This window comes from Manis pentadactyla, chromosome 5 (genome assembly GCF_030020395.1).
Source record: "Manis pentadactyla isolate mManPen7 chromosome 5, mManPen7.hap1, whole genome shotgun sequence".
NCBI lineage: Eukaryota > Metazoa > Chordata > Mammalia > Pholidota > Manidae > Manis > Manis pentadactyla.
In genome coordinates, this window is record NC_080023.1 from 74,196,407 (window position 1) to 74,222,215 (window position 25,809).

A 25,809-nucleotide genomic window follows, 5' to 3' on the forward strand; every position below is an offset into this window, starting at 1 on the left:
CCCACTATCTATATAAACTTATAACTTACATAAACTTAATTATGCTAACAGCACCTCTTTAAAGCCATTGCAAACTCATGACAACAGCTCAAGTATGCTGTCTTATGGTTTCTGTTTCAGAACCTACTGGATACAAGCTTCATCTTTGGAATTTAATTTCCCTAAACCAACTTCAAGATTTAGATCAGCATTAATCTATCATTTTAGCTTAGTGTTCTTTACCCAATTATCCCATTCTTTCACTTTATATGCTCCTTCATGCTTGTTTGCTTTTCTGCCAATTACTAAAGCTCACAATTTTCTGTGCAGGAACTTTAAACCAAACCACACAAACTGTGCCTCAAAAAAACCCTAAGTAACCTAGATCCTAGTGACTTTACCCATACTCAGCTTCTAAACATTATCTATTACTGTGTTACTGACCATGTTTTTGTTTGATTTTTTAAATTCTGTATGAGAGAGATGAAAATTCTTCTTGGAATACAATTCTTCTTGGAATACAATTTGCACAGGAAAATATACCTGCCTTTACCCCTTACTAATCGTCTTCCTCTAATACCTCATCATTGCTTTATTGTGGAACCAAGCAAACCAAATATTTCATCCTGTTTAAAATTTGGACTGAATTCAGTAATACAAACAGTCCCTTCAGATCATAGAGTTACTATTTTTTTTTAAATACAATCCATCTATAAGGACAGTATTAAGGAAACCACCTAAGGTAAGACACAAAGCAGCCTGCCATATAACAAAGGTAAGCTTTTATGATGCTGAATACTTTACAAAGTATTTTCACATTATCACTCAATTTGATCCTCAGAACAATCCAATTTAGGCTGCTATTACCCCTATTTGATAGGTGAGGAAAGTGAGAGAGGTTAAGTATCTTGTGTGGGGTCATATGGTCAGCAAGTGGCTGAGCCAAGACTCAGAGCCATGTCCATCTCCTGCCTTCAAATCCTGCCTCTTTCCAAGTCATGAAAAGCCTCCATATCCACAGAACTGCAAGCCATTGCATGATGTGGCATATCAGTTAAGATTGTTTGACTGCAGGTAATAGAAATTCCAGCTCCAACTGGCTAAAATAAGGACATTTATTATCCCATTACAATAATCCAAAAGGAGTTCAGGGGAAAGGTGAATTTTAAGTTGGCAGATTCAGTGGTTCATGAATGTTACTGCTATTCTGCTATTCGTTAATGCATTAAAGTCTCCTTAGGCTGCTGTCCCTCTTGATCCATAGATTAGACATCTGCCAGCAGCACCTGGGATGTATAATTCCTTGTTTACATTCAGTAGGGGAGTTAGAGGCAGACAGCTATCCCAATCATAGAACACATCTTCTTTCTCTTGATTTGCTTTTAGCAATTTAGGTTATGGGTCACAGATGGAGCTTACAAATACTCCACAAGATATTTCTGTACATTTCCTAACTGCCTTTGCATTAGGTGGGAGCATATGATTAGTTCAAAGCAATACAGTATGAGAAAAGAAGAAATGAGTCACTTCGATAATGAAGCATGTGTGCCTCCTCCATCTCCATTTTTCTTCATATCACCTAGGGGATACAGGTCACATGTTAAAACAATAAATACCTTTCAGAATGGAGGCAGCCTGCAAACCAGAGTCACCAGGTGGAGAAGAGATTGTGCTAACCTGCATCAGACTTTGGGTAATGATAAAATAATCTTAGTTTCCCTCTGCTACTGAGATTTCAGGGTTTCTCTGTTGGGACACTCAGCATTAATTACCCTGATTCGTGCAGATTACATGCTCACCTGAGGGAAAGCTGTGCATTAACTAGCCTACACACCATCTGAGATGGAATGGATGTGCACAGTCATCTGCATTTACTACAGTTTTATAGTAAGATTCCCACACTATTCAGTCGGCAACTCAAGATTTTTAAGCACAAAATACTTAAAGTTACACTAATTCCTATAAAATGGAAAATTTGACATTTTCATAAAAAGCACCATCAAAAAGACAGACATGGCTTTAGCTCATTGAGGATCTTCAAAAGACCCATTTGAAAATAAAATGCACTTAAGTCATACAATAGGTTTTGCAGCTTCACACATCTGTTCCATGCAAACATTTATTCAACAAATACTACTGCTTAGCTCTGAGCAAGAGGCAAGAAATACAAATAAGTTATGGCACCTTCAGTCCAAACTTTACTAGTGAGACACACATATATATAAAAGTTCATGGAAGCTGAGCAGATGGTCAAATATTCCCTAAAATCTACTATCAAGATAGCATACTAACCAATAATGTCTAAGGTGGGAGTATACTAAGAAGCATAACCAGGATTTAAGCACAGATGGGCCATGCTCCAAACAAAGCCCACATTCTTTTCAACACTCTGAATAAGAAACAGCGATTAAAAAATAAATCAAATTCATCATGGCATTTAAGAAATCTAGTCTATAGGAGATGAATTTAGTATCAAACATCAAACTAGAAGCTACAAAGACAGCCATGATGGCTTTGAAACTTGAACTTACATATTTGTTGTATTACTTAAGAAAATTTAGTTCACCTAAGTAGAGAACATGAGAAATAAGCAATGAAAAGATATAACTAAGTATTGACAATATGTAAGGAGATAGCTTGGCAGACATATTTGACACAGAAACAAAGTAGAGATGGAAGGACTAAGTCAAGCACCCAACCTTCATGTGTCACCCAATATTCATTTCTTAAATGAATCACACATTGATTATACCCATTCTGGCTACATATTTTCTCTGCCTGAGATATGAAGATAAAAATCCATAGCTATTCAGTAGTATGTTAGCAACTTACAACTGTACTTAGGTACACTTGCCCCTGATGATAGAATGTGTCTGGAGCCAACACACCTTGCTCTCTCTGCTTAGCCTCACGGTTCACAATCAATACTTGTCCTCACATACACACCATGATGGGGGAAGGCTGATGTAACAGGGAAGATAAGAGACAGGATAAATGAAACTTATGTAATACAGGGTTCAGAGAGTGTGGTCCTTTCATACCACTTAAACCCTTTCTAAACAGGAAACCTGACCCACCTTCTCCCCCTTGCTTTGTGCTGTGTTTTAACATGATTCAATAAATCTGTGACTAGAATTTCTTAATTTGGTCTATAAGCCTTTCTGTACTGTGCCCATAGCTCCTGCTATCACTATGTAAGTAGTGATATATGGAAGGTACCTGATGATACCTGTGGTAAGGCTACAGGAATGAAAGACCCAAGTTAAGGACGAAGGCTACAAGACCTGGGTTACCCTTGGAATTGTTGCCGTACCAACAAGATTATGGCTAAGTCAGGAGGGATGGGCCACTGGGCCCTGACAAGACTAAGAGAACTGAACCACAAATTCACCAGTCACAGTTTAGATACCTGAACCTGCCCATAAATCAGAACAGTCAGAGTATAAGAATCTACACACATGCATTCTAGCCCCTTTCTTTATCCACTACAATATGCAAACTCCCATCTCAGTCTACCTCGCCTCAAAATACCCAGATGCCACTTTGGACAGATCAGCAGGACGGGTGGGAATCTGAAAGACTGAGGATTCACCTGAGACTTGAGTCATCCAAAGGTGGCATTTGAAACCAGAAAAGACTATGACAGTATTAACTGGTGGGTGTAGTTCCATTCTGCCTGAGGGAAAAAGAGATACATTACAGGAAAGAAGCTACATTTTTGTACATGTAAGTAGTATTTTAAGTAAATTTTTGAGCCCACTATGTCTTTACTAACAGCACTACCAAAATGGGAAAGAGATAAAAGGAATGAGGAAGAGAAAGTTGGTTAGTCAATGGACACAGGAACCAAGTATCTTTGAACCATCCGTGTCCCACCAAAAGAATCCACATCCCCACACACACATACACATACACCACAAATACCTGGTACTCTATTATTTTGTCTAGGAACATCTATCTTCAGTAGCAAAAAACCTGAGCAGTTACTACATGTGTGTCTATGTAGAGAAGATGGCAACTAAGAAAAAGCTATGTCAGTCCACATGTATGTATTTATGGGACTTAGCTCTCACTTCTATGCCACAAACCTAAAAAAAAAGTCTTTTGTTCTGCAATAGCTACCTTTTTCCAGAGATACTATGCTACAATTCCTAAAAACGTAAGTAACTGTCCTATGATAACACTGGGCCACAGCACAAAGGTCAACCTGAAGTTAGAGTAGGAAAGACTGAAAATTACTCATGCGCCAGAATGAATAATCTCTTAGTATGACTTATATGTCCATCTTAAATGAAACTTTGTACATGTTTTGAATATAAATTAAGGAAATACATGGAATTTCACATATGGGTCAGTCTGCATTTCTGTAAAAGGTAGAGATCAATGTAGAGAGGCCAAGGGCAAGAAGGATCTAATCAGACCACAGATGACTTCAAATCTCATGACAAATAGGTCAATCTGCTGCTTCACTTTACACATTTCCAGTTTTAAAGTATTTCTTTTGTAAAGTTGGAAAAATGCAGACCTGTGTCAGTAATAAAATAACAGCTCACTACTTTACACATAGAAAAATTGGATTTTGAAGAAAGCTCTTTGGAGGGATCAAAAGAGCCTGCTGGATAGGTGGATGCTACAAACTTCAAAGCTAAAAAGAAAAGAGACAGATAAACTAGTACACGGGATGCTGAAGAGTTCTGAGCATGGAAATGGGGGAGTCACCCTGCAGTTTTACTAATTCAATCTGTGACACTGATACACCATCTGGTGACCATTTGGGGCCTATGTGCCAAAAATTGCCTGGATATTTCTAGATATTTTAGGATGCCATCACAACCTGCAACAAACTGCAGCTCTTTTGGAAATGTAAAAAAAATAAGTATCTAAATGTGATGATATATAATTGAGCAATTAATGTGACAATAAATATTGTACATTTAGTACTTTCTAGGATAAATAAAATACCCCTTTTGAATGATACCAACTTGAAATATAAATATATATTTATGCATTTTCTAAATATTGAAATAAAAACATTACAGCATTCTGTAAATTATGTAACTGACAATACTGGGTTATTGCAAAAGGTTATGTATAGAACCAACAGAGCTTTTGGAATTCATGAATTTCAGCCCTACAAATATACATGCTTTCCCATGGATTTTACATCAGTGGTATTTATTTTTGATGCTACTATATTATAATAGCCAGAAGTATGTACACTTAAGGATTCACAAACACTTATCAACCAAGCTCTTTTCCCATCACTTTCAGCAACCATGCTGAAACAAAAATTCTAGAATTACTAAGCTAAAACAAGAATGTGAATAGACAAATATCATACCCATACTCAGAGGTAATAAATGTTTAATTCTTTCTCAATCTAGCTGCAAGAGTTTCCCAGTTAACTACAAATAAGCATTCACAGTTGCCTTTTTCAGAACAGTAAAGTCTAAGATGCTTCAGAGTGTTCTACATTAAATCAAGTTGGTGTAACTAAATAAACCCAGCATCTTCCTTCCCCTTTTTAGGAAAGGAAAGTGAACAAAAAAGCTGAATGTTGCCCCAAACACTGCTTCGTGTCGATTTGAATAGATAGCAACTTACAAAGCAACAAATCTTCCCCCACCTCCTAGGATGGAAAACCAAAGTCCCACAAACATCTCATCCAAACCAGGAGGGCAAAGGCCTCTCCCAAACCCTGGCTGTGTGGGCGGAAGCCCGGGCGGCCCGTACTCACACAGACGGCGAGCGCTCCCGCCCCCATTCTCGCAGGAAATGTCTGGTAGAGCGGGTGAAGACCAGGTGATGGAAACATCAAAATGACAGCGAAACACTAAAATTCCATTCAGTGGATATGCTCTGATTTGAATAACAGCTCCTAATCCATACGCCCTGTAGCAAGGGAAGAGCAGCTTCTAACATTTTCGAAGTGTGGCTTTGATTCTTATTCAGCTAAACCCTCACGGCGGGGAGCACTGCCTGGAGTTGAAATTTGATCCCGAGTGCCCTGTATTGGTGAGTGGCGGGAGTCATGTGACGTGGTCTTAAGTCGCTGACATCTTTTAAGCCAGATGTACTACGTGCCACACGCAGGCTCCTTGTGTTCACAAAACGCCCATCACCTGGTGATACTCGTTAATAAGACTAAGCGAAAATACAAACTTGCTTCCTTGCCGCTACTCATCTCTAAGAAAAACGTACATAGTCCAGGTTTAAATCTACAGGCATATTCCTCACTTTTCTGAGGCAGTTTTCACTTCTGTTGCCCTGCCCCCAAGAAACCAGTTAAATTGTTTGAAATTTAAATCTGTTTAAAAATGTCTTCCCTCTACTTTTATTCTAACAGAATTGTTCTAAATAAAAACTGTTTTATATAGCTGTTTTTTACTGCTTCTAATTATCTTATTCATATATACCAGTGATAAACAAAACATATTTCTAGACATTCACAATTCTACATATGTGATTTACAGTCTGGAAAATTAGCCTCTACTGACCTTTCAATAACTTCCTACTCCATATGCTGTCATCATTATGTATGATAGATTTTACAGTTTCCAAATATTTGAATGATAGCCAAACTATCCATTTTATAAGCCAGAAAAAAAACTGACTTTTTTTTTGCTACCACTTACTTGTCAGATCTTTTTTACTAGCACATTGAAGAGCATGGTGACTAATATTACATGTGAAGTTTCACTTGACTCAACTTTAAAAGACTTAATTGTCCCCAGTTACAAAACATAAATTATGTCTTAAGGGGAGAAGATGGAGAAAAAAGGAAAACCAGAATCAGCTCCCATTTCAGTATTTCCCTTTACATTTAGTATTCTTTGCGTATCTATAGCTAACCAACACTACCCACTGAAAAGCCAAGATAGCAAATTGTGGTAAGCAAGCCACAAGACAAGACAGACTACATTTTATATCTATATGTGCATACAAAACATTGCAAAGATCCTACTTCCACAAGGCAGAATAACACAATCCCAAGGCCATACAAGGAGATGGGAGGTATAGACAATCTTTTCCACTAAAAAAGAAAAAAATTTTCTACTTCCACCTTAAACTGGATTTTATCATTTCTGCTTCCCACTCACCCATTAAAAAACTAGACTGATTATGAAAGAAAAATTAAACCTTTCCTGGCACTTTAAAAAGTTGTCTTCTTTTTCTGACTATGTTAGCATTGCCAGTCCATGGTGGAAAACAAAAGCCCCAAGATTAGGTCACCTAGTGACTCATCGCCCAACATCACCAATCAATATTTATTGCCGGACATTGTGCTACATACAGTGTACAAAGATAAGAAAGACATGGTGTCTTCTCTCATGGATCATCCACTAGGGGAAGGAGGAAGAGGAACAAGTAATTAAACCTTTTTAATTAGTAAACATGGAAGTGCCAATAAAGCAAAGATGAAATTGTAAAAGGAAATAACAGAGAACACCCAGAAACACTGACATATCTACTTACATCTCTTATTTTTTAAAAAATGTAACTTAAACCTAATTTTGGATAATTTATATCCTAATTTTTCTTTCACTTGACATTGTATCAGAGGCATGCTCCTATATTGTTAGCAGTATACACCATTTTAGTCATGTGTAATATTACATTCTGTATATATTATATACAGAATAACAGTTTCTTTAGTTAATCTTCCACTTTTAGACATTTATATGGTTTCTGATTTTATGTGTGTGTGATTTTAAGTAATGCTTTGTGTTTTATTCTGACTTGGTAGTGAAGACTCCTGAAAGTGAAATTTCTGGATCACGGAATATGAACATCTGCTAAAGCTCTTGACATATAATGGCTCTGGTAGTTTAAATTCAACAATTCAGCCTACCCAAGTTTGACTATTTTGTAAGATATTTCCTAATTTAATAAGTGAAAATGATTTCTTATTTTAAAACTTGTATTTCTTTTTATTATCAATAAAATTAAAGATATGAAAAAATCTCATTAGTCATTTGTATTTTCTGTTCTGTGAACTGTCCTTGATCCATTTTCTTTGTCCACTTATCAGCTGGAGTCTTATCAGTTGAAGTCTCTTCTATAGGATCATTGCAAGGATTAAATGATATAATCTATAAAAAGCAGTTAGTATAGTACCTGGCAAATGGTAATAACAATTTTGGATGTTTGTCCTACGGTTTGATTATATATCTATTTGGAATTTACTTAGAAATATAGCAAAAAATGAGGATATGCATTTGGTTTTTTACTTTTCATATAATTACTGTGACCCACATTGTTAACTGCCCTCAGTATACAACCTCTCTAATAATATTAGAACTTACTCCCTCTTAGCTGTGCTGAACCCATAGTTGTCCACCTAAAGACTACATTTCCCCACTCTTTCATGCAGGAAGATAGGGCCATCTGACCATGTACTCATTAACTGGATGTGAATGGATAGGATGTGTGCAACTTTCATGTCACGTTTAATAAAAACATCTCTTGCTCCACATTTACTCTCCTTCCCCTTTATCACAAGCTACAGTGTGGAGACAGCAGAAATATAGCTTCAGCCATGGAAAAGAGAATGACAGAGCATGACAAAGTGAGTGGATGGAAGGAATCCAGACCTCTGAATGACCTTGTGGAGTTTGGCTGCCTTACAAACCTAGATCAATTGAACTCTTACATAAGAAAGAAACAAAACTCTTAAATATGCTAATGTATTTGAAGATCCTACATGTGTGTGTGTGACTAAAACAACTTTGTCTTTACCCTAATACCTGAATGACTCAGCCCCATTTATCGAGCAACATTTTTCATTTTCCACTTATTTGTGATACAATCCATACTATATATTAAATTCATATACACACACATATACATGCACAAGGGCCTTTTTCAGGCTAATATATTCTATCTTGTTTTTCCTTTCTAGTTTTATTCTGCTTCCATAATACTTGAGTAACTCTATCTTTGATTCATTTAAATATCTGATAAACATAGCCTTCTCTCATTGCCCATCACTTTCAAAAATTTACCACCATTCTTTCCAATCAACTCTTCATGATGAATTTCAAAAACATGCAGTAATGTTATAAAAAGTTACATCACCAAAATATTATACCTCTTGTTACTGTTTCTAATAGATATACATACATTTTTCTGTTTTTGATATTACTACATAGGGATGACAAAAAAATATAGTTCTAATTTTCGTAAGTTCTTCTATGCCATTATAAAGTAAAATTGGCACTGTGCATAGCAAATTTTTATCCTTAGTTATTCATCTCAGTGATGATCTTACTTGCAAAAGATTTTACTTACAAAAGAAATCCTAAATAAGATACTCTTCACTTCAAACAATGTTTCTCCATAGAATATACCTGAAATTAGAGTCTGAAATATCATCTTCTCCTGACCCCAAAATGAATGCAAATGATAGCAGAGTCCAATTCTTTACAGAAAGTTCTAAGCTGTCATACACATATATTCCTGTTGGCTTTGTAATGAACTTGACATTATAATGAACCTTAAGACATATAAGCCACAATGAACATATTTGCTAAGATAATATATGAGCTCATGTTTTTCCCCCAAAAAGATAGAGGAATTTTAAAAAGTACTTTTCTGGATGGCCCACACCAGCATAGTAATTCCAATACAACTTCCAGAAATGCTGAAATACCACAGCATGACAAAGGATGTCCTATTTTTCAAGAAGATCCCTAGGCTCTCTGGAGTAAGTCAAGGTGACTTCACAACTAATGGTCAAGGCCTCTAGAATGCTGTCATTCCAGTCACCCTCTGCTCTCGGAAGCCTGATAAAGCTAAAAAGGGTTATCCTCCATCCACCAGAAAAGCTAAAAAATGCTTCAAAGTCAAGCTGTCTGATAATAGCTGGCAGAACTATCAGTTTTCAAAGAACAAAAACCTCTTCAGCTAAAGTAGAAATAATAGTTGTGAGGGGAACAGCAGTAGCCAGCAGACACGGTACGGTTGGCTATGTGGTAGAGACCAGCAGGTATCACGGGGGCTGACAGTGGCAGCAATGTCAGCATAAACCACCTGAGGCCCATTGGAAGTGGAAAATTGCAGGCTTTTTCCGTCCAAACTCAGTCAATCTCTATTCTGCCTCTAGCCCTATCCCAGCTTTTTCTCAGTGAGTACCCCAGCCTAGACCAGAATCAATGGCACCCAACCAGACAGGGTATCAGCAGTTAGGCAGCATTGATCATTTATGTATTCTCCGGACCAGTCAGAGGTTCAGATATTTTGGTTTTTGAATCCCTGATGGTAGATGCACCTAAAAGATTACTTGTTTTAGGGGTCAGCAAATACAGCCTGTGTGCCAAATCTGACCACCACAGGCCAAATACAGCTACCCTAGACCAAATCTGGTCACACCTAAATCTGGTACATAAAGTGTCCGGCTGTTCTGGTATTACAGTGGCCAAACTGAGTAGCTGCAACAGAGACAGAACCTATGGCCTGCAAAGTCTGATATATTTACCATCTGACTCTTCACAGAGCAAGTTTGCTGAGCCTTGCTCTTGGCTATTCAGTAACATTATTGGGCATGAGAGTCCCATATATCCAAAAAAAGACTAGTCTATAAGATCATCCATCACAAACAAGTGAGATTCATCCCAGGGATGCAAGGATGGTACAACATTCCAAAATCCATCAACAGCATCCACTATATCAACAAAAAGAAGGACAAAAATCACATGATCATCTCCATAGATGCTGAAAACACATTTGACAAAATTAAACATCCATTCATGACAAAAACTCTCAACAAAATGGGTATAGAGGGCAAGTACCTCAACACAATAAAGGCCATATATTACAAACCCACAGCCAACATTATACTTAACAGCGAGAAGCTGAAAACTTTTCCTTTAAGATCGGGAACAAGACAACAATGCCCAGTCTCCCCACTTTTATTCAACATAGTTCTGGAGGTCTTATCCAAGGCAATCAGACAACACAAAGAAATAAAAGGCATCCATACAGACAAGGAAGAAGTCAAAATGTCCCTGTTTGCAGATGACATGATATTGTACATAAAAACCCTAAGGAATCCACTCCAAAACTACTAGATCTAATATCTGAATTCAGCAAAGTTGTGGGATACAAAATTAATACACAGAAATCTGTTGCATTCCTATACACTAACAATGAACTAGCAGTAAGAGAAATCAGGAAAACAATTCCATTCACAACTGCATCAAAAAGATTAAAATACCTAGGAATAAACCTAACCAAGGAAGTGAAAGACCTATACCCTGAAAACTACAGGACACTCTTAAAAGAAATTAAAGAGGACACTAATAAATAGAAATTCATCCCATGCTATTGGCTAGGAAGAACTAATATTGTCAAAGTGGCCATCCTGCCTAAAGCAATCTACAGATTCAATGCAATTCCTATCAAATACCTACAGCATTTTTCAATGAACTAGAGCAAATAGTTCTCAAATTCATATGGAACCAAAAAAGACCCCGAATAGCCAAAGAAATCCTGAGAAGGAAGAAACAAGGAGGGGAAATTATGCTCCCTGATGTCAAGTTCTACTACAAAGCCACAGTAATCAAGACAATTTGGTACTGGCACAAGAATAGACCCATAGACCAGTGGAACAGAATAGAGATATAAACCCAAGCATATATGGTCAATTAATATATGATAAAGAAGCCATGGATATACAATGGGGAAATGATAGCCTCTTCAACAGCTGGTGTTGGCAAAAGTGGACAGCTACATGTAAGAGAATGAAACTGGATTATTGTCTAACCCCGTACACAAAAGAAAACTCAAAATGGATCAAAGACCTGAATGTAAGTCATGAAACCATAAAACTTAGAAAAAAATATAGAAAAAATCTCTTGGACATAAACATGAGCAACTTCTTCATGAACATATCTTCCTGGGCAAGGGAAACAAAAGCAAAAATGAACAAGTGGGACTATATCAAACTAAAAAGTTTATGTACAGCAAAGGATACTATCAGTAGAATAAAAAGACATCCTACAGTATGGGAGAATATATTCATAAATGACAGATCTGATAAAGGGTTGACATCCAAAATATATAAAGAACTCACACACCTCAACAAACAAAAAGCAAATAATCCAATAAAAAAAAATGGGCAGAGGAGCTGAAGAGACACTTTTCCAAAGAAGAAATTCAGATGGCCAACAGACACATGAAAAGATGCTCCACATCACTAATCATCAGGGAAATGCAAATTAAAACCACAGTGAGATATCACCTCACACCAGTTAGAATGGCCACCATCCAAAAGACAAACAACAACAAATGTTGGTGAGGATATGGAGAGAGGGGAACCCTCCTACACTGCTGGTGGGAATGTAAATTAGTTCAACCATTGTGGAAAGCAGTATGGAGGTTCCTCAAAAAGCTCAAAATAGAAATACCATTTGACCCAGGAATTCCACTCTTAGGAATTTACCTTAAGAATGCAGCAGCTCAGTTTGAAAAAGACATATGCACTCCTATGTTTATTACAGCACTATTTACAATAGCCAAGAAATGGAAGCAACCTAAGTGTCCATCAGTAGATGAATGGATAAAGAAGATGTGGTACATATACCCAATGGAATATTATTCAGCCATAAGAAGAAAACAAATCCTACCATTTGCAACAACATGGATGGTGCTAGAGGGTATTATGCTCAGTGAAATAAGCCAGGCAGAGAAAGACAAGTATCAAATGATTTCACTCATCTGTGGAGTATAAGAACAAAGAAAAACTGAAGGAACATAACAGCAGCAGACTCACAGAACCCAAGAATGGACTAACAGTTACCAAAGAGAAAAGAACTGGGGAGGATGGGTGGGAAAGGAGGGATAAGGGAGAACACCAGGCATTATGATTAGCACACATAATGTAGGGGGGTGGGGACATGGGGAAGGCAGTATATACAGAGAAGACAAGTAATGATTCTATAGCATCTTACTATGCTGATGGACAGTGACTGTAATGGGGTATGTGGGAGGAACTTGATAATAGGGAGAGTCTAGTAACCATAATGTTGTTCAAGTAATGGTACATTAACGATAAAAAAAAAAGACTAGTCTATGTGCTTCAGTTCCTTGGAAAACAGGGAACAGGTCTGCCTAGGGTTTGTTAATCTATTTCACTACAACTGCTCCATTATCTGGGCCTATTCTTACCTTCTCTTAATTCTTTTCTGAAGGATTTCCCCAAAAGAGGTCCAATTCATAATCTGATGAACTAAACTTTGTTCTGAAATCTAGATGCATTAGCATCCTACTTAAGGAAAAAAATTACCACACTCCTAGGAAAAGAGCAGTTGTTCTGTAGCCATGGAAACAAATAACCAGCATAACTAATTTTAAGTCTGTTCAATCAATCAGCAACTTCCCTCAGTAAACCAATTGGCTTTACTAGTCAACCCATTTGTGACAAGCCATCACTACTGACCAGTCAAGAATAGTCTCACTCAAAGAAGCATGTCTTTGAGCGCCAACTCATTAATAACTCTCTCATTTGAGTAATCATTCTCCTTCAGATGATGTCACACTCCTGAAAACCCACCAAACCTAATCTCACACTTCCCAGAAGCCCTGTATAAGATCAGCAGTATGTTCTGCTCAGAAAGACTGAGCCTGATCAGCAAAGCCTACAACAGTCAATCAATTCAGCCTTGTCTTTTTTATTCAGGTATTGGTATTGGTTTCATCATTCTTTGACACAAACCACAGTTTAGCAATTTCATGGGTCATTATTTAAGCCTCATTATTTGACCCTCATTTCTATTACTTACTCATTAGCTTATCTACAGCCACTTCTTCCAGTGTACCTTAAGGTCCCACCTTAACTCTCAGCATGCTCCTTGGCTGAGAGTAGATTGTTTAATACATTTCCTATCCTCCCCTAGAAGACAAGAAGATCTATTATGTTAGTTTCAACAGGAAGTAATCAGAACCCAGTGCACTAAGAAGTGGCTAGAGGGCTGATTATTACAGATACAGTCCTTTCTATTTCCATCCACACCTCAGACCTGGAAATCAAGAGAATAGCTGCATTTTCTTTTGAAAAAACAGTTTTAGCTATCTTCCCCATAAGTTTTCTAAAGCCATTATTTAACTTTTTAACTTCATAAGCACGTATACAATGTACAATGTGTACCTATTACTATTCTGAAAATTATGGCTAAGGGGAGATACAAGGAATAGTGTTACTCAAGCTATAAAGTATATGTAAAAATATTTAGGACACAATTTGCAAATCTTGTGAAGGAATTCTGTTTGGACACTTAGTCTTACTTGCACAGAGATTTGAAGGCCATGTACTTGAGTGGGAATTACTATTGCTAACAATCAGCACAGTTTAATACCTATTGTTCTTCACTCTGCAAGCTTCACGGTTTATGATTACCTTATGGCCCCTGAAGGCACCTGAATCTTAATCCTTCAATTAGCAAATACAATATATAAATTGTATAATCAAATTAAAGTGTGTGCCCTTAGTACTTGAGAATTAGAAGACAGGAGAAAATATGATGGATGGAAGTAACTGGAACTAGAGCTATAAAAAAGCAGGTGTTGGGCTGACTTACACTGAAGTTACTGATTAGGATGATAGAGGAAGGAGAGGGCATACTAACATAGGTCCAGTCTGTGTTACTGAGAAACACATCAGCATGAACAGTAAGGGGCCCTAAACAGCAGAATAAGAAATCTAGGTAGGACCTAATTAATCAAGAACCATGGTAGGTTCTTAAATAGAATGAATACTTGACAAAAGTAGTACCAGATTAATCTAGAAGTCTGACTAAAATGGGCTAGAATGGGAAGGAGACTTATAGCTAAATTGATCCTGTTAACAATAATCTGGTGAGGTAACAAGGTCTTGAATTTAGATAGTGAACAATAAACTACAGCTTTGTACAAAGAACTCATAAAGCTGATAATTGACTTTCCATAAGAGGCAAAAGAGGTGGCATGATATTCAAGATAAGAGAAGCATGAAAGATGATTCTAAAGTTTGCCAGGACATTGGAGGAGTGCCTCATACTAGGGTGCCTTAAACTTCAATTGACTGGAAAAGTTCCAGTAAATGCTTGTTGACTCAGTGCAATTATTAATAGTGTCCTTTTCATTCTTAAACCATTCTGGGAAAGCTGAGGCTAAGGGAGATAACAGCAAAGGCTGTATAAGAAGGACCCCCTCTACCAGGATCCTAAGAAGGGAGAGATGGAGACTTCCATCTATATGAAAGAAAGGAAAAGAAAGGAAAAGAGAATGTCAGTAATCTCAAGGATAATTAGTGTCTAATTAGTAGTCTAATTAGTGTCCCAGAAGGAGATCAGACAGCAAATTGGACAGGGGGAAGAAAACTCAGAGTTGAAATTACAGAATTAGTAACATTAACCCTCCGCCCTACAAATCTGTAGCAAGATAAAGAAAACCACACATATTTTCAACAAACTGCTTAAAAAGAAAGTTAAAGAAAAAAACCTTAAAAGTAAACCAGAGACAGACACCTTTAGTAGAACAATAAGTGTGACAACTTATTTCTTATAAGAAATAATTGAGAACAGAAAACAATGGAGTGATACAACTGAAGTGCTTTGCGGTAGGGGGTGGAGAGCAGAGAAACCCTTACAAAACTAGAATTACATATCTAGGGAAAATACCCTTCAAAAAATGAAGGTGAAATAAAAACATTTTTAGATAAACAAAAGCTGAGTGAATCTGTCACCAGTAAATTTACACTACAAGAAATGCTAGTTCTTTGGAGTTTTTTGGGTGAGGGGAAATGATGTCACATGTGAAAACTGGATCTGCCCAAAGGAACAAGGAATGTTGGAAATGGTAAATAGGTGGAGGCAGGTTTGATTGTGAGAAGAAACTGACAGTGTTTTGTGGGGTTTGCTGTAGTTCGTGGGTCAGTGGCAACCAGAGATACCTTAGAGACGGACTTTGGTTTCATGGAAGGATTTGGGCAGCATCATTAGCTTCAGCATTTCCTTCAAAAGTGATGCAGGATTAAGGGACTGGGGAGGACGGGTGGGAAGGGAGGGATAAGGGCGGGAAAAAAAAGAAAGGGGGCATTACGATTAGCATGTATAGTGTGGAGGGGTCACGGGTAGGGCTGTGCAACACAGAGAAGACAAGTAGTGATTTACAGCATCTTACTATGTTGATAGACAGTGACTGTGAACGGGGATGTGGGGGGGACTTGGTGAAGGGGGAAGCCTAGTAAACATAATGTCCTTCATGTAACTGTAGATTAATGATACCAAAATAAAATTATAAAAAAAAAGTGATGCAGGATTATGGGAGTGAAAACTTGAATTCTGGTCCTCATCACTTCAGATTTCTTTGGGAGATGATGGCAGGGTCAGTGATCCTGATTAGGATTTTGTATTCTCTCATTTGGGGAAGAAATTTTCACTCATTAATATCAACTCTGTAGAGAAGGGAGAAACACCTAGGTCTACAACTTACCAATGTAGTATTCTTAAAGTTTAACCATCTGAAAAGAAAGTAGGATGACTTAGAATTATCCTTAAGAGATACTAGTCTTTGTAAGGAGCGATCAAGAATAGCAAGAAGGGAGGGCAACTAGTGAAAAGCTAAATGGGTCCCACTCTGCACTTGAGGGTGAAATATATTTGAAAGAAAAAGAACTGATACAAGAAAAATCTAAATATTCTTTTTGGGATATGGTCCCTTCACCAGAAAGTCTGTCTTCATTGGAAAGATCTTTTTAATCCCCTCCATATGCATTTTCACCTTAGGAATCAGGCTTCACTCCTCTACCTGACCCTGATGCAAGGTCCCGTGTGCCAGTTCATGAGATGAGGCATATGTGGATCATCCCAAAACACTCCACCACGAGATATTCTAGACCACCACATCCTATAAAGGTTAGCATTTATAGAAATTTATAGAAATACAATATAGAAATAATTGATAGAAATACAATTTTAGACTAGAGTTTTATAAGTAAGTTTGACTTAAATATTTAGAAAATCATCATCCCATTGGGAATATATAATTAATGGTTACCCTACTAATAGAAGAAATTAATTAGTTGGGAAAGAAAATGTTTGAGCAAAAAGCTGCACTTGTTTTAGGCAGACTCTAGAAATCAGTCACACAGTGGGAGAAAAAAAGATCAGTAGGGAGTATAAATTAGGATCATTTTCATAAACATTCCTAAGGTGGCTGCAGCCTCCTCTGGCTTCTTTAATCACTATAGCCTGTTTATTCTACCTGTAGAAGGTTTTTCAAATCAATTACTTCTCTGTTTCCACAGCCATTTTTTAAAAATTTAAATTTGTAAGATGTTGTACCTCATCAACAATCCTTTGGTACAACTACACCACTACATTTCTGAAACAGATTTATGTTACTTGCCTAATTATTCTCTCATTAGGTCTAAGGGCTCCATAGATAGGTTTCAGGGGCTCTGCAATCACTCATGCAATTGAATTTTGAGTGTATGCACAGAGAATCGAGCATCTACCTTAAAACGTTTAACCCTTTAAGAATAAAAACTGCTGGGCTATAAACTAAATTCCAAACTCCTTCGTACAGTTTTCAAAATCTAATTCCATACCAGCCTTATCCCCATTATATACTTTAAACTCTAGCCTTCTTGCTTGTGGTAGGCTGGATAAAGGCTCACCAAAGATGTCCACATCTTAGTCCCCAAAACTCATGAATATGTTACCCTGAATAGCAAAAAGGGATCTTACAGATGTGATTAAGTTAAAGATCTTGAGATAGGGAGATTATCCTGGTTTGCCTAAGCCCAAGATCATCACATGTGTCCTTAGACAGGGTAGGAGAGTCAGAGTTGGAGGAGCGTGACAGTGGAGGCAGCAATTGTTGGAGAGATTTGAAGATGCAAAGTGGCTGACTTGAAGATGGAGGAAGAGGTCACAAGCAAGGAAGGAAGGCGGCCTCTAGAGGCTGGAAAAAACAAGCATTCCCCCTAGAGCATCAGGTAAGATCTTAACTTTAGCCCAAATTCATTTCTCATACTCTGACCTCCAGAATAGAGAGATAATAAGGTTACATTTTTTAAAGAAACTAAGCTTGTGGTAATTTGTTACAGCAGCAATAGAAAATTAAGTTTGTTGCTCCACAAATTAAATAAGGTATATATTTTCCCACTTCAGACTCTCTGCATGATCTTATATTTGCCGGAAATGTCCTGTCTCCTTTTCTTCTTGGGGAACTCATACATATACTTCAACACCCAGCACCAATGTCACTAGCATTTCTACTGTTGCTCCTCTGTGTGCATATATGCCTGATTTAAACCACAAACACAGTACTTAAACACAGCATTGTTACTGTTTGCAAACTTATGTTTCTAGATTAAGATATGACCCTGTCCCTCAAGGCATTCTCATTCTATTTCCTTGTAAGCTTCATATCAAATATTTGTACAATTAGTGCAGTAAATGTGTGGTCATAAATCTAGGGTTGCTTCTGGAAGCACATTAGGATGCATTTAAAAGTTAGGACAAGAAATAGAGATTATATGAGTGTCATCAGAAAGAGTTGAAGAGTCTGAGCACAGATGTGATTTCTAAGGGATTTTAGAGAAAAAAGTCAGAGATCTGGAAAAGCAAAGAGTTCAAGAATAACAAATATAGGGTGGGGAACCAGGTGAAGGTGGTCAAAAGGTACAAACTTCCAGTTACAAGTCCTGGGGATGTAATGTTTGGGGAAGTGACTACAGTTAATAATACTGTACTGTGTATGTGAAAGCTGCTAGGACAGTAGATCTAAAAGTTCTCATCACAAGAAAAAAAACATGTAACTCTGTGAGGTGATGGATGTTAACTGAACTTATTGTGGTAAACATCTCATAATATTTACATATAGGAAAACATTATGTTGTAGACCTTAAGCTTACATAATGTTATGTCAAGTATATCTCAATACAACTGGAAAAACATAAAGACTTATACTGTCTTAAGAAATTAGATTATGTTTTATAAGAATATAAAATCTGTAAGACAGAAGGACCAACTACAAGTACAGCACTCATGGGAAGATATGTTTCTTGCCCTTAATGTTTGAGTCCTTCATTTTCAACCTTTTTATCAAGAATACTCCCATGAATTTTTCAATTCTTACCTCTGAATAAAGATTAAGTTGAAGTTTGAGGCAATATTACTTTTGATTTTTAAAAATAAGAATCCAGTCCATTAAAAAAAAGTTATTTAAAACAAGTTTTTAAACATATGACCTGTGCTGGCACAGTGTCTACCCATTTCAAGACTGCAATAAGTAACATGGATTGTCGTCTTTTTCTGGAAATCCAGAAAGGGAAGTTAAAAAACATTTTACAAGAGGCAAATGTGATCTTGAACAAATAAGAAAATATTCTTATTGCTGAATAATAATTCTCGGAACTAGAATTAAAAGATGTTTTAACTTGTGAGGTGGCATAGGGGGCAGTCACTAACATCTGTGTATTGCCAAAGCCTTTCACATATATTCTCATTTCATTATCTCAGCAATTTCATAGCACAGGTATTATCCATTCTTGTAAAATGAGACTGAGGCTCAAGAGAGGATCAGATTCACACAGCCAATAATGGACAAAATTAGACTTCAAACCCATGCTTCTGTGAGACCTATGTGTTCAGGAACACTTTAAATTAAGATTAGTAAATCTCTCCCTTTAGAACACACCTGATTTTTAATTGTGATTAGGCTAAGGGTAGTAACTTATTATGAAAATCATTGCCAATTACAAGTATAAACAGTAAACCAATATTCCAACTGAGGACAATATTAGAGGAGATACAGAGTTTATCTTTTACAATACTAATATTAAGCATGTTTACCTATATCTTATTTAATCAACATGAAAAAACACTAGGATGTAAATGTCGTCATTCCCATTTTATAATGAAAAAACATTTGAAACACAAATTACTTGCCCAATCACACAGATGGAAAGATGTACATAAAAGTAGAAACTCAAGAGTACTTATTCATTCATTCAAGAATCAAGTACTTACTAAGAGAATACCAAGTGCCATGTACTATAGCAGATATTATGTTCCTCTCCAGTGGATTTTTGTTTTTTCAAGTGGATATAACCTAACAATCCTAAGAGCCTAAGACTCACAGGAGTTATAGGACACTGGGCTATCACAGGCTGTTTGGAAAGACGGAAGGGCATTGCAATAGGATTCTTATGCATTCATGTGGCAGTTAAGTGTTTAATAACATCTCATGTGACTATAACTACAATAATTTAATTATTCTTTACAGACATGAATTGCTGCTAAATCTCTATTTTATATATACCAAGTCTGTTCCCCTTCATTAAAGTACAGCAAAACTTCTAGTGGTCAAGCAGTTTACTGCAGCCTGAGATACACTGATTTCCTAGTTACTGACATCAGAGTCTGAAACTGTAAAAGGGAGAGAAACCTTTAACTCTAAAAAGCAAATAAAAACAATGTAGGAAGGAAGGAGGAAGGAAAGTTGGTCCAAGTCCCAATACTGCACATGAAAGGCATATCAGGAAAATCTATGTAATACTTTCTCTTCTGGGACTTTAGCGATAATAAATTAACTAAAACCATGTATTGATATAATTAAAAAACCCAATAATTTAGAAACAAACAAATTCTGTGCAAAATTAACTCCTATGATGTAGTAACAGATATTGTTGTTAAATAAGTCAGCCTGTTTGTTTCTTTTGAACATTACTGGAAACTATCATTTGAAGTGAGAAATTTTAAAAGCTCAGTCAGCTTCAAAATGACAAACCTAATAATTCTATAATTTCTCCTAAATAAGCAATCATATAGTTGTACATCAGTTGCAGCACTAATTGATAAGGACTTTGCAAACTGTTAGCAAATTCCACTATTGCATCCTCCAAGGAAAAGAACACGATGCAGAAGAGAGGAGAAAAATTTGTGAATGCTCCAAACTTAAGTATACAGAGAAGAGGGAATATATGTAAATATATTTGTGGGTATAAAAGAGCAAAAGAAGGAAAAATATAAGAAGCCAAGGTAACTGTCACCTACTACCACCTTCCAGAATTGCCGTGTCAGGGTTTAGGTTGAGAGATGCAATACAAAGAGGAATGGCAGAGTTAGGACCTTTCTTCCAATTTTTATAGTTTTTAAACCTTATAAAAGGAAAACAAAGATAATAAACTCAAGAATATTTTGAACACATTTCCAAAGGGATGACTATTTGAAGACTTTTACCCACATTTTATATCTTTACTACCCCTTCATATATCTAAAATCAGGCAAAATATCCCCCAGAAAGACAGTATATGTAGTATGCTGTGAAGTAACATTAAAGCATAAACAGAAAATGTGCATCTTTTTTAGATTAATGAGAGAAGAATTTCCAACAGATAAACCTCAGGTAGTTTTGTGAACCCCCTTATAATTATAATCATAGATACAAAACCTGATCTCACAAATATTCTCTAATATCATTGTATGGGTATGAATTAATCTGACTTTTCCCACTTTAGTTGTCTATTAACTATCTATAGCTTTCGTCAAAGCCTCCTTTCTTAGAAGGTTGAGAGAATGCAAGTATTTCCTTCTAGTCAAAAGATGTAGGAAATAATAAAATCATAGCACGTATTTACTTAGAGCTCACTGCAAAGTGTTGGGTATCCTGCAAAGCAATTTATGTATATACTATTTCAGTTCATGCTTATAACAAAACTAATTATCACTATGACTTTTATTGCCTTTTTCCGTACATGAAAGATTTTATAGAACCAGTTGGAGATTCCATGGCTGATAAGTGACAGTCAGGAATATGAACTAGAGATCATGTTTCCAGAACCCATAAAACGAATCACTAACATGTACTACTTGTCTGGTCTCAGTTTTGTTATTTACATGCTTCTAAAACAATGGTGGCAATAACTATAATATTGAGTTACCATTAAAACATTAAAATTAAAAAGCACAATTAATGAATCAGAAAAAGAACAGTACTGAGAATTCAAAATGAATTAGCTATAGCTATAAAGCACAAACTTAAGCTCATAGATTTGTACCAGTCAGTGCTAAAATGGAAATACCTAGTTCTTACATCAGATAAAAGGAAGCCAAGTTTCATCTGGAAATCACAACTTTTTTTCTGACATTAGAGATACCCAGAACTTATCACATGAATCCTTAAGTAAAGTGAGAGGATATAATGAGTGTTATTTTCAACATCAGTTGGGATAAAAGCAGAGATATCCCTCAGAAGATTATCTTATGCATTCTCTCTAGGAGAAACAGTGAACTGGAACATTTAACACTTAACATTATAACTCTGTTATAACTCAATTAAAAACTGAGTTAAGTATACGAACAGACATTTCTCCAAGGAAGACATGCAAATGGTAAATAAGCACAGGAAGTGATGTTCCAAGCAGACATCAGGAAAATGCAAATCAAAATTACAATGCAATACCACTTCATACACACTGGAATGGTTACACACCAAAAAGATAAGTGTTGACGAGGATGTGGAGAAATTGTTGCCTGCTATGACCTGAATATTTATGTCCCTCCAAAACTCATATGCTGAATTCCTAATACCCAATGTGTTGGTTTTAAGAGGTGGGCCCTGTGGGAGGTACTCAGGTAATGAGAGTGGAGCCTTCATTAATGAAATTAGTGTTCCATTAATTAAAAGAGACCCACAGAGATACCTTGGCCCTTCCACCATGTGAGCACATAGCAAGAAGGCACCATCTGTGAATCAGGAAGCAGGTCCTAACCAGCCATCACACCCAATCTGTGGCACCATGATCCTGGACTTCCTGGCCTCCATAACTGAGAGGTAAGTTTCTGTTGTTTATAAATCATCCAGTCTATGATATTTTGTTATCAGTCTGAATGGGCTAAGACAGTCTTCATACACTGTAAAAATGTAATATGCTTCAAAAAATAGCCCCTCAAAAGCTTCAACAGTTACCATATAACCCAGCAATTCCAATCTGTTACATATCTAAAAATGAAAACATACGCCCACACAAACACTTGTACATGGATGTTCACTGCACCATTATAATAGCCAGACAGTAGAAACAACCTAAATGTCCATCTGCTGATGAATGTATAAAATATGGTATATCCATATAACAGATTATTTAGCAGTAAAATGATACAGGCTACAACATAATAAAGCTTGCAAACATGTTAAGTGAAAGAAGCTAGTCACAAAGGACACACATTGTATGATTCTATTTATATGAAATGTCTAGAATAGGCAATCCACAGAGACGAGTCTTGCCAAGAGCTAGGATACAGGAGGGAGGGTTGGGGTAAGGAGGAAAGTATGGGATTTCCTTTTGAATGATGAACGTTCTAAGAGTTTGATAAACATTATTACGAGGCCTCTTAAGGAACACTGAAGCCAGGTGTTAGTGACTGTGTTCCTCAGGCATAAGGAAGTCTCACTAAGGTAGAACTGCATCATGATATACCTGCCCAGTTGAATTAAGGATATCTTCAAGGCTGAATGAATTAACCTATCAATGATAATTATTTAAAATTTTTTGGATCCTGGATCCTTTGAGAATGTGTTGAGAGCTCTGAATAAGGTAGGTATGGTACTACCCTGCGGAATCTAAATTTACAGACCTTCAAGGTGGACTCCCCATGATTGTGGTGAAACAAGACAAAACATATCACTCTGTAATCTTGCCCAAAAAAACGTTAACAAGGAGAGAGTGGGAAAATGCTAGGCACCACCCTTTCCTGGCTAGCAGGAGTGACTACTGCTTCTTCTCCAACTGTACATCTGGGCTCTGTTCCTCTAGCTTCCTAGGTAAAAACTGCTCATGCACAACAGCCAAATTGCCACTGCTTTCTGACAGCCAATCCAGAACAGACTCCCAACCGTCTTTAAGGCTCCATAAAACTACTGTACCCAAATCCTATAATAAATTCCACCATATTTCCTCTTTTTGAGAGACTCCATGGTTTTCCAAAGTATAGATCTCCCTTCTGCAATAATAAACCCAATTTGGCAACAGGTGTGTTTCTGGTCTATTTGGCTGATTAGAATCCACATAAAATATTTGCAAAAGCATGTATAAAATTTTATGTATATTTGACTTAGTGTTTCTCATTTTAAAAATTGAACATATATATGTACACACATATATATAAGGTGGGTGCATACATGTATATCACATTGATATAAAAAAGATAATGGAAACACACCAAAATGGTAAGAGCAGTTATCTCTGAATACTGGTATGATTTTCTATCAAACACTGTATATAATTTAAGGAGGAAGGATTGGGAAGAAGAAAATCTCCCTTTCAAAAGAATATATTATGAGGGAGGAATCTCATTCAAAAAGCCAGTATGTAAGGTTTTCAAACATTGGCATATTAGGATCACTTAGATGCTCACTGAAAACAAAGACATCTGTCCTTCATCCCTGAAATAAGCTCCAGAGTCTATGTTTGGACCCATCAGGTGTGAAGAGAAACGTTGAGAAATGCGACTTTGGGAGGAACTAGAACTGGAAGGATGTACAGATTAACAGAGAAACGAGAAGACTTCTCAGGATAAAAGAGCAGCACGAAGAGCCCCACGCATGAAGCTTCAGGTGCGGAGGACACAGGAGTCCCGGCAGTCTGTTGCCCGGCGGCGCTCCGTCTACCTGACCTGAGCAGTCTGAACTGAGGGCTCCATCAGAGAACACAGGACACCGGGCAGGTGTAGAAAGGTAAGGGGAGTATGTACATTCCACTCAAGTCTCCCACCCAAATTGCTGACATTGACCAACAATTCCCTGGCTTCTTCAATTTATAGCCACACTTTCTTTTTAGGAAGCAAGCCTGACTTTTCCTTAAACTCTTCCACCAGTAATTTTCATTTTTCAAACCATATTAAAGTTTTTCTACCCTCCTAGTAACTCATTCTTTCTTCTTTGCCTATCCTGCAAAGAAAACCTACTGCCAGCCAAAAAGGAAACACAGAAAACAAAATTAAGTTTGAAAGTCCCTTTACTGGGCATCCATATGATTCAAGAGTATAAGAAGTTACTATCTTTCAATATCATGTTAATAACTTTTTAAAAAATATATGAGATTTTCCAGTGAGTAATCTGATATTTCACTTGTGTCCAGTAATTTAAGTAGAAAAGTATTCTACCTTTAATCATTTAAAAGGATTTCTTAAGTATTAAAATGATAATTTGGGCTTTTGTCTGTAATACAAAGTAAAATAACTTTACAACTAAGAGAGACTTCAAAGAATAAACTTTCCCTTTACTGATGACAACTGTTACACATCCTGTTTGCCCTAAAATACATACACACACGCCCCAAAAGAAAAATAAATTATATTTTAGCTGGAAAATTCCCATCGGTATTTTGTGTCCCACAAAGTAGGTGACAGTAAATGATCTTTGTGAAAAACATGAATTTCCCATTGGCAGTAAATATATTTCAATTATGAACAGAAAAATACTATTTAATATTAAATCAGATTAATCCATATGGAATAATAGTATCATGTCATCTTAAGTTTATAGGAGTAGCTAATTCAGCAAACAAAAATCTCCAAGTAAATAAGGGTCAATAATAAAGGAAATGGGACCCAAAAGGCAAAAAAAAGCTGTTAGTTCCTTTACAATTAAGAAGTTACCTAAAGATGTCATATTCAAGTTATTATGCATAAAGACTACTACTGAAAATGAGGCTGCATAATGTATCTGCAGTTATTATCCCAGCAGAAAGGGAATTTAGAGCTTGTGACAATGAGAAACATGCTGCACTTTCAGGTGATTTGGATTAGTTTTCACAAAACTCACATTCCAATAAGCCAAATT

The 25,809-nt window shown here is 36.7% G+C and overlaps 1 protein-coding gene across 11 annotated transcripts in view; it reads right to left on the minus strand.

Moving 5' to 3' along the window:
* FAM13A (family with sequence similarity 13 member A) overlaps window positions 1-25,809 on the minus strand; it is a 354,285-nt gene that overhangs the window by 315,190 nt on the left and 13,286 nt on the right. For 2 of the 11 annotated variants that reach the window (XM_036922103.2, XM_036922114.2), the window contains exon 1: window positions 5,717-5,945. The exons of 5 other annotated variants lie outside the window; for them this stretch is intronic. In XM_036922103.2, coding sequence (XP_036777998.2) covers window positions 5,717-5,794 — 78 coding nt within the window. In that variant the 5' untranslated portion in view covers window positions 5,795-5,945. Of the gene's footprint in view, window positions 1-5,716; window positions 5,948-25,809 lie in introns of those variants that run through there. 4 more of the 11 variants (XM_057502439.1, XM_036922109.2, XM_036922102.2 and 1 more) reach the window with 3 other exon arrangements.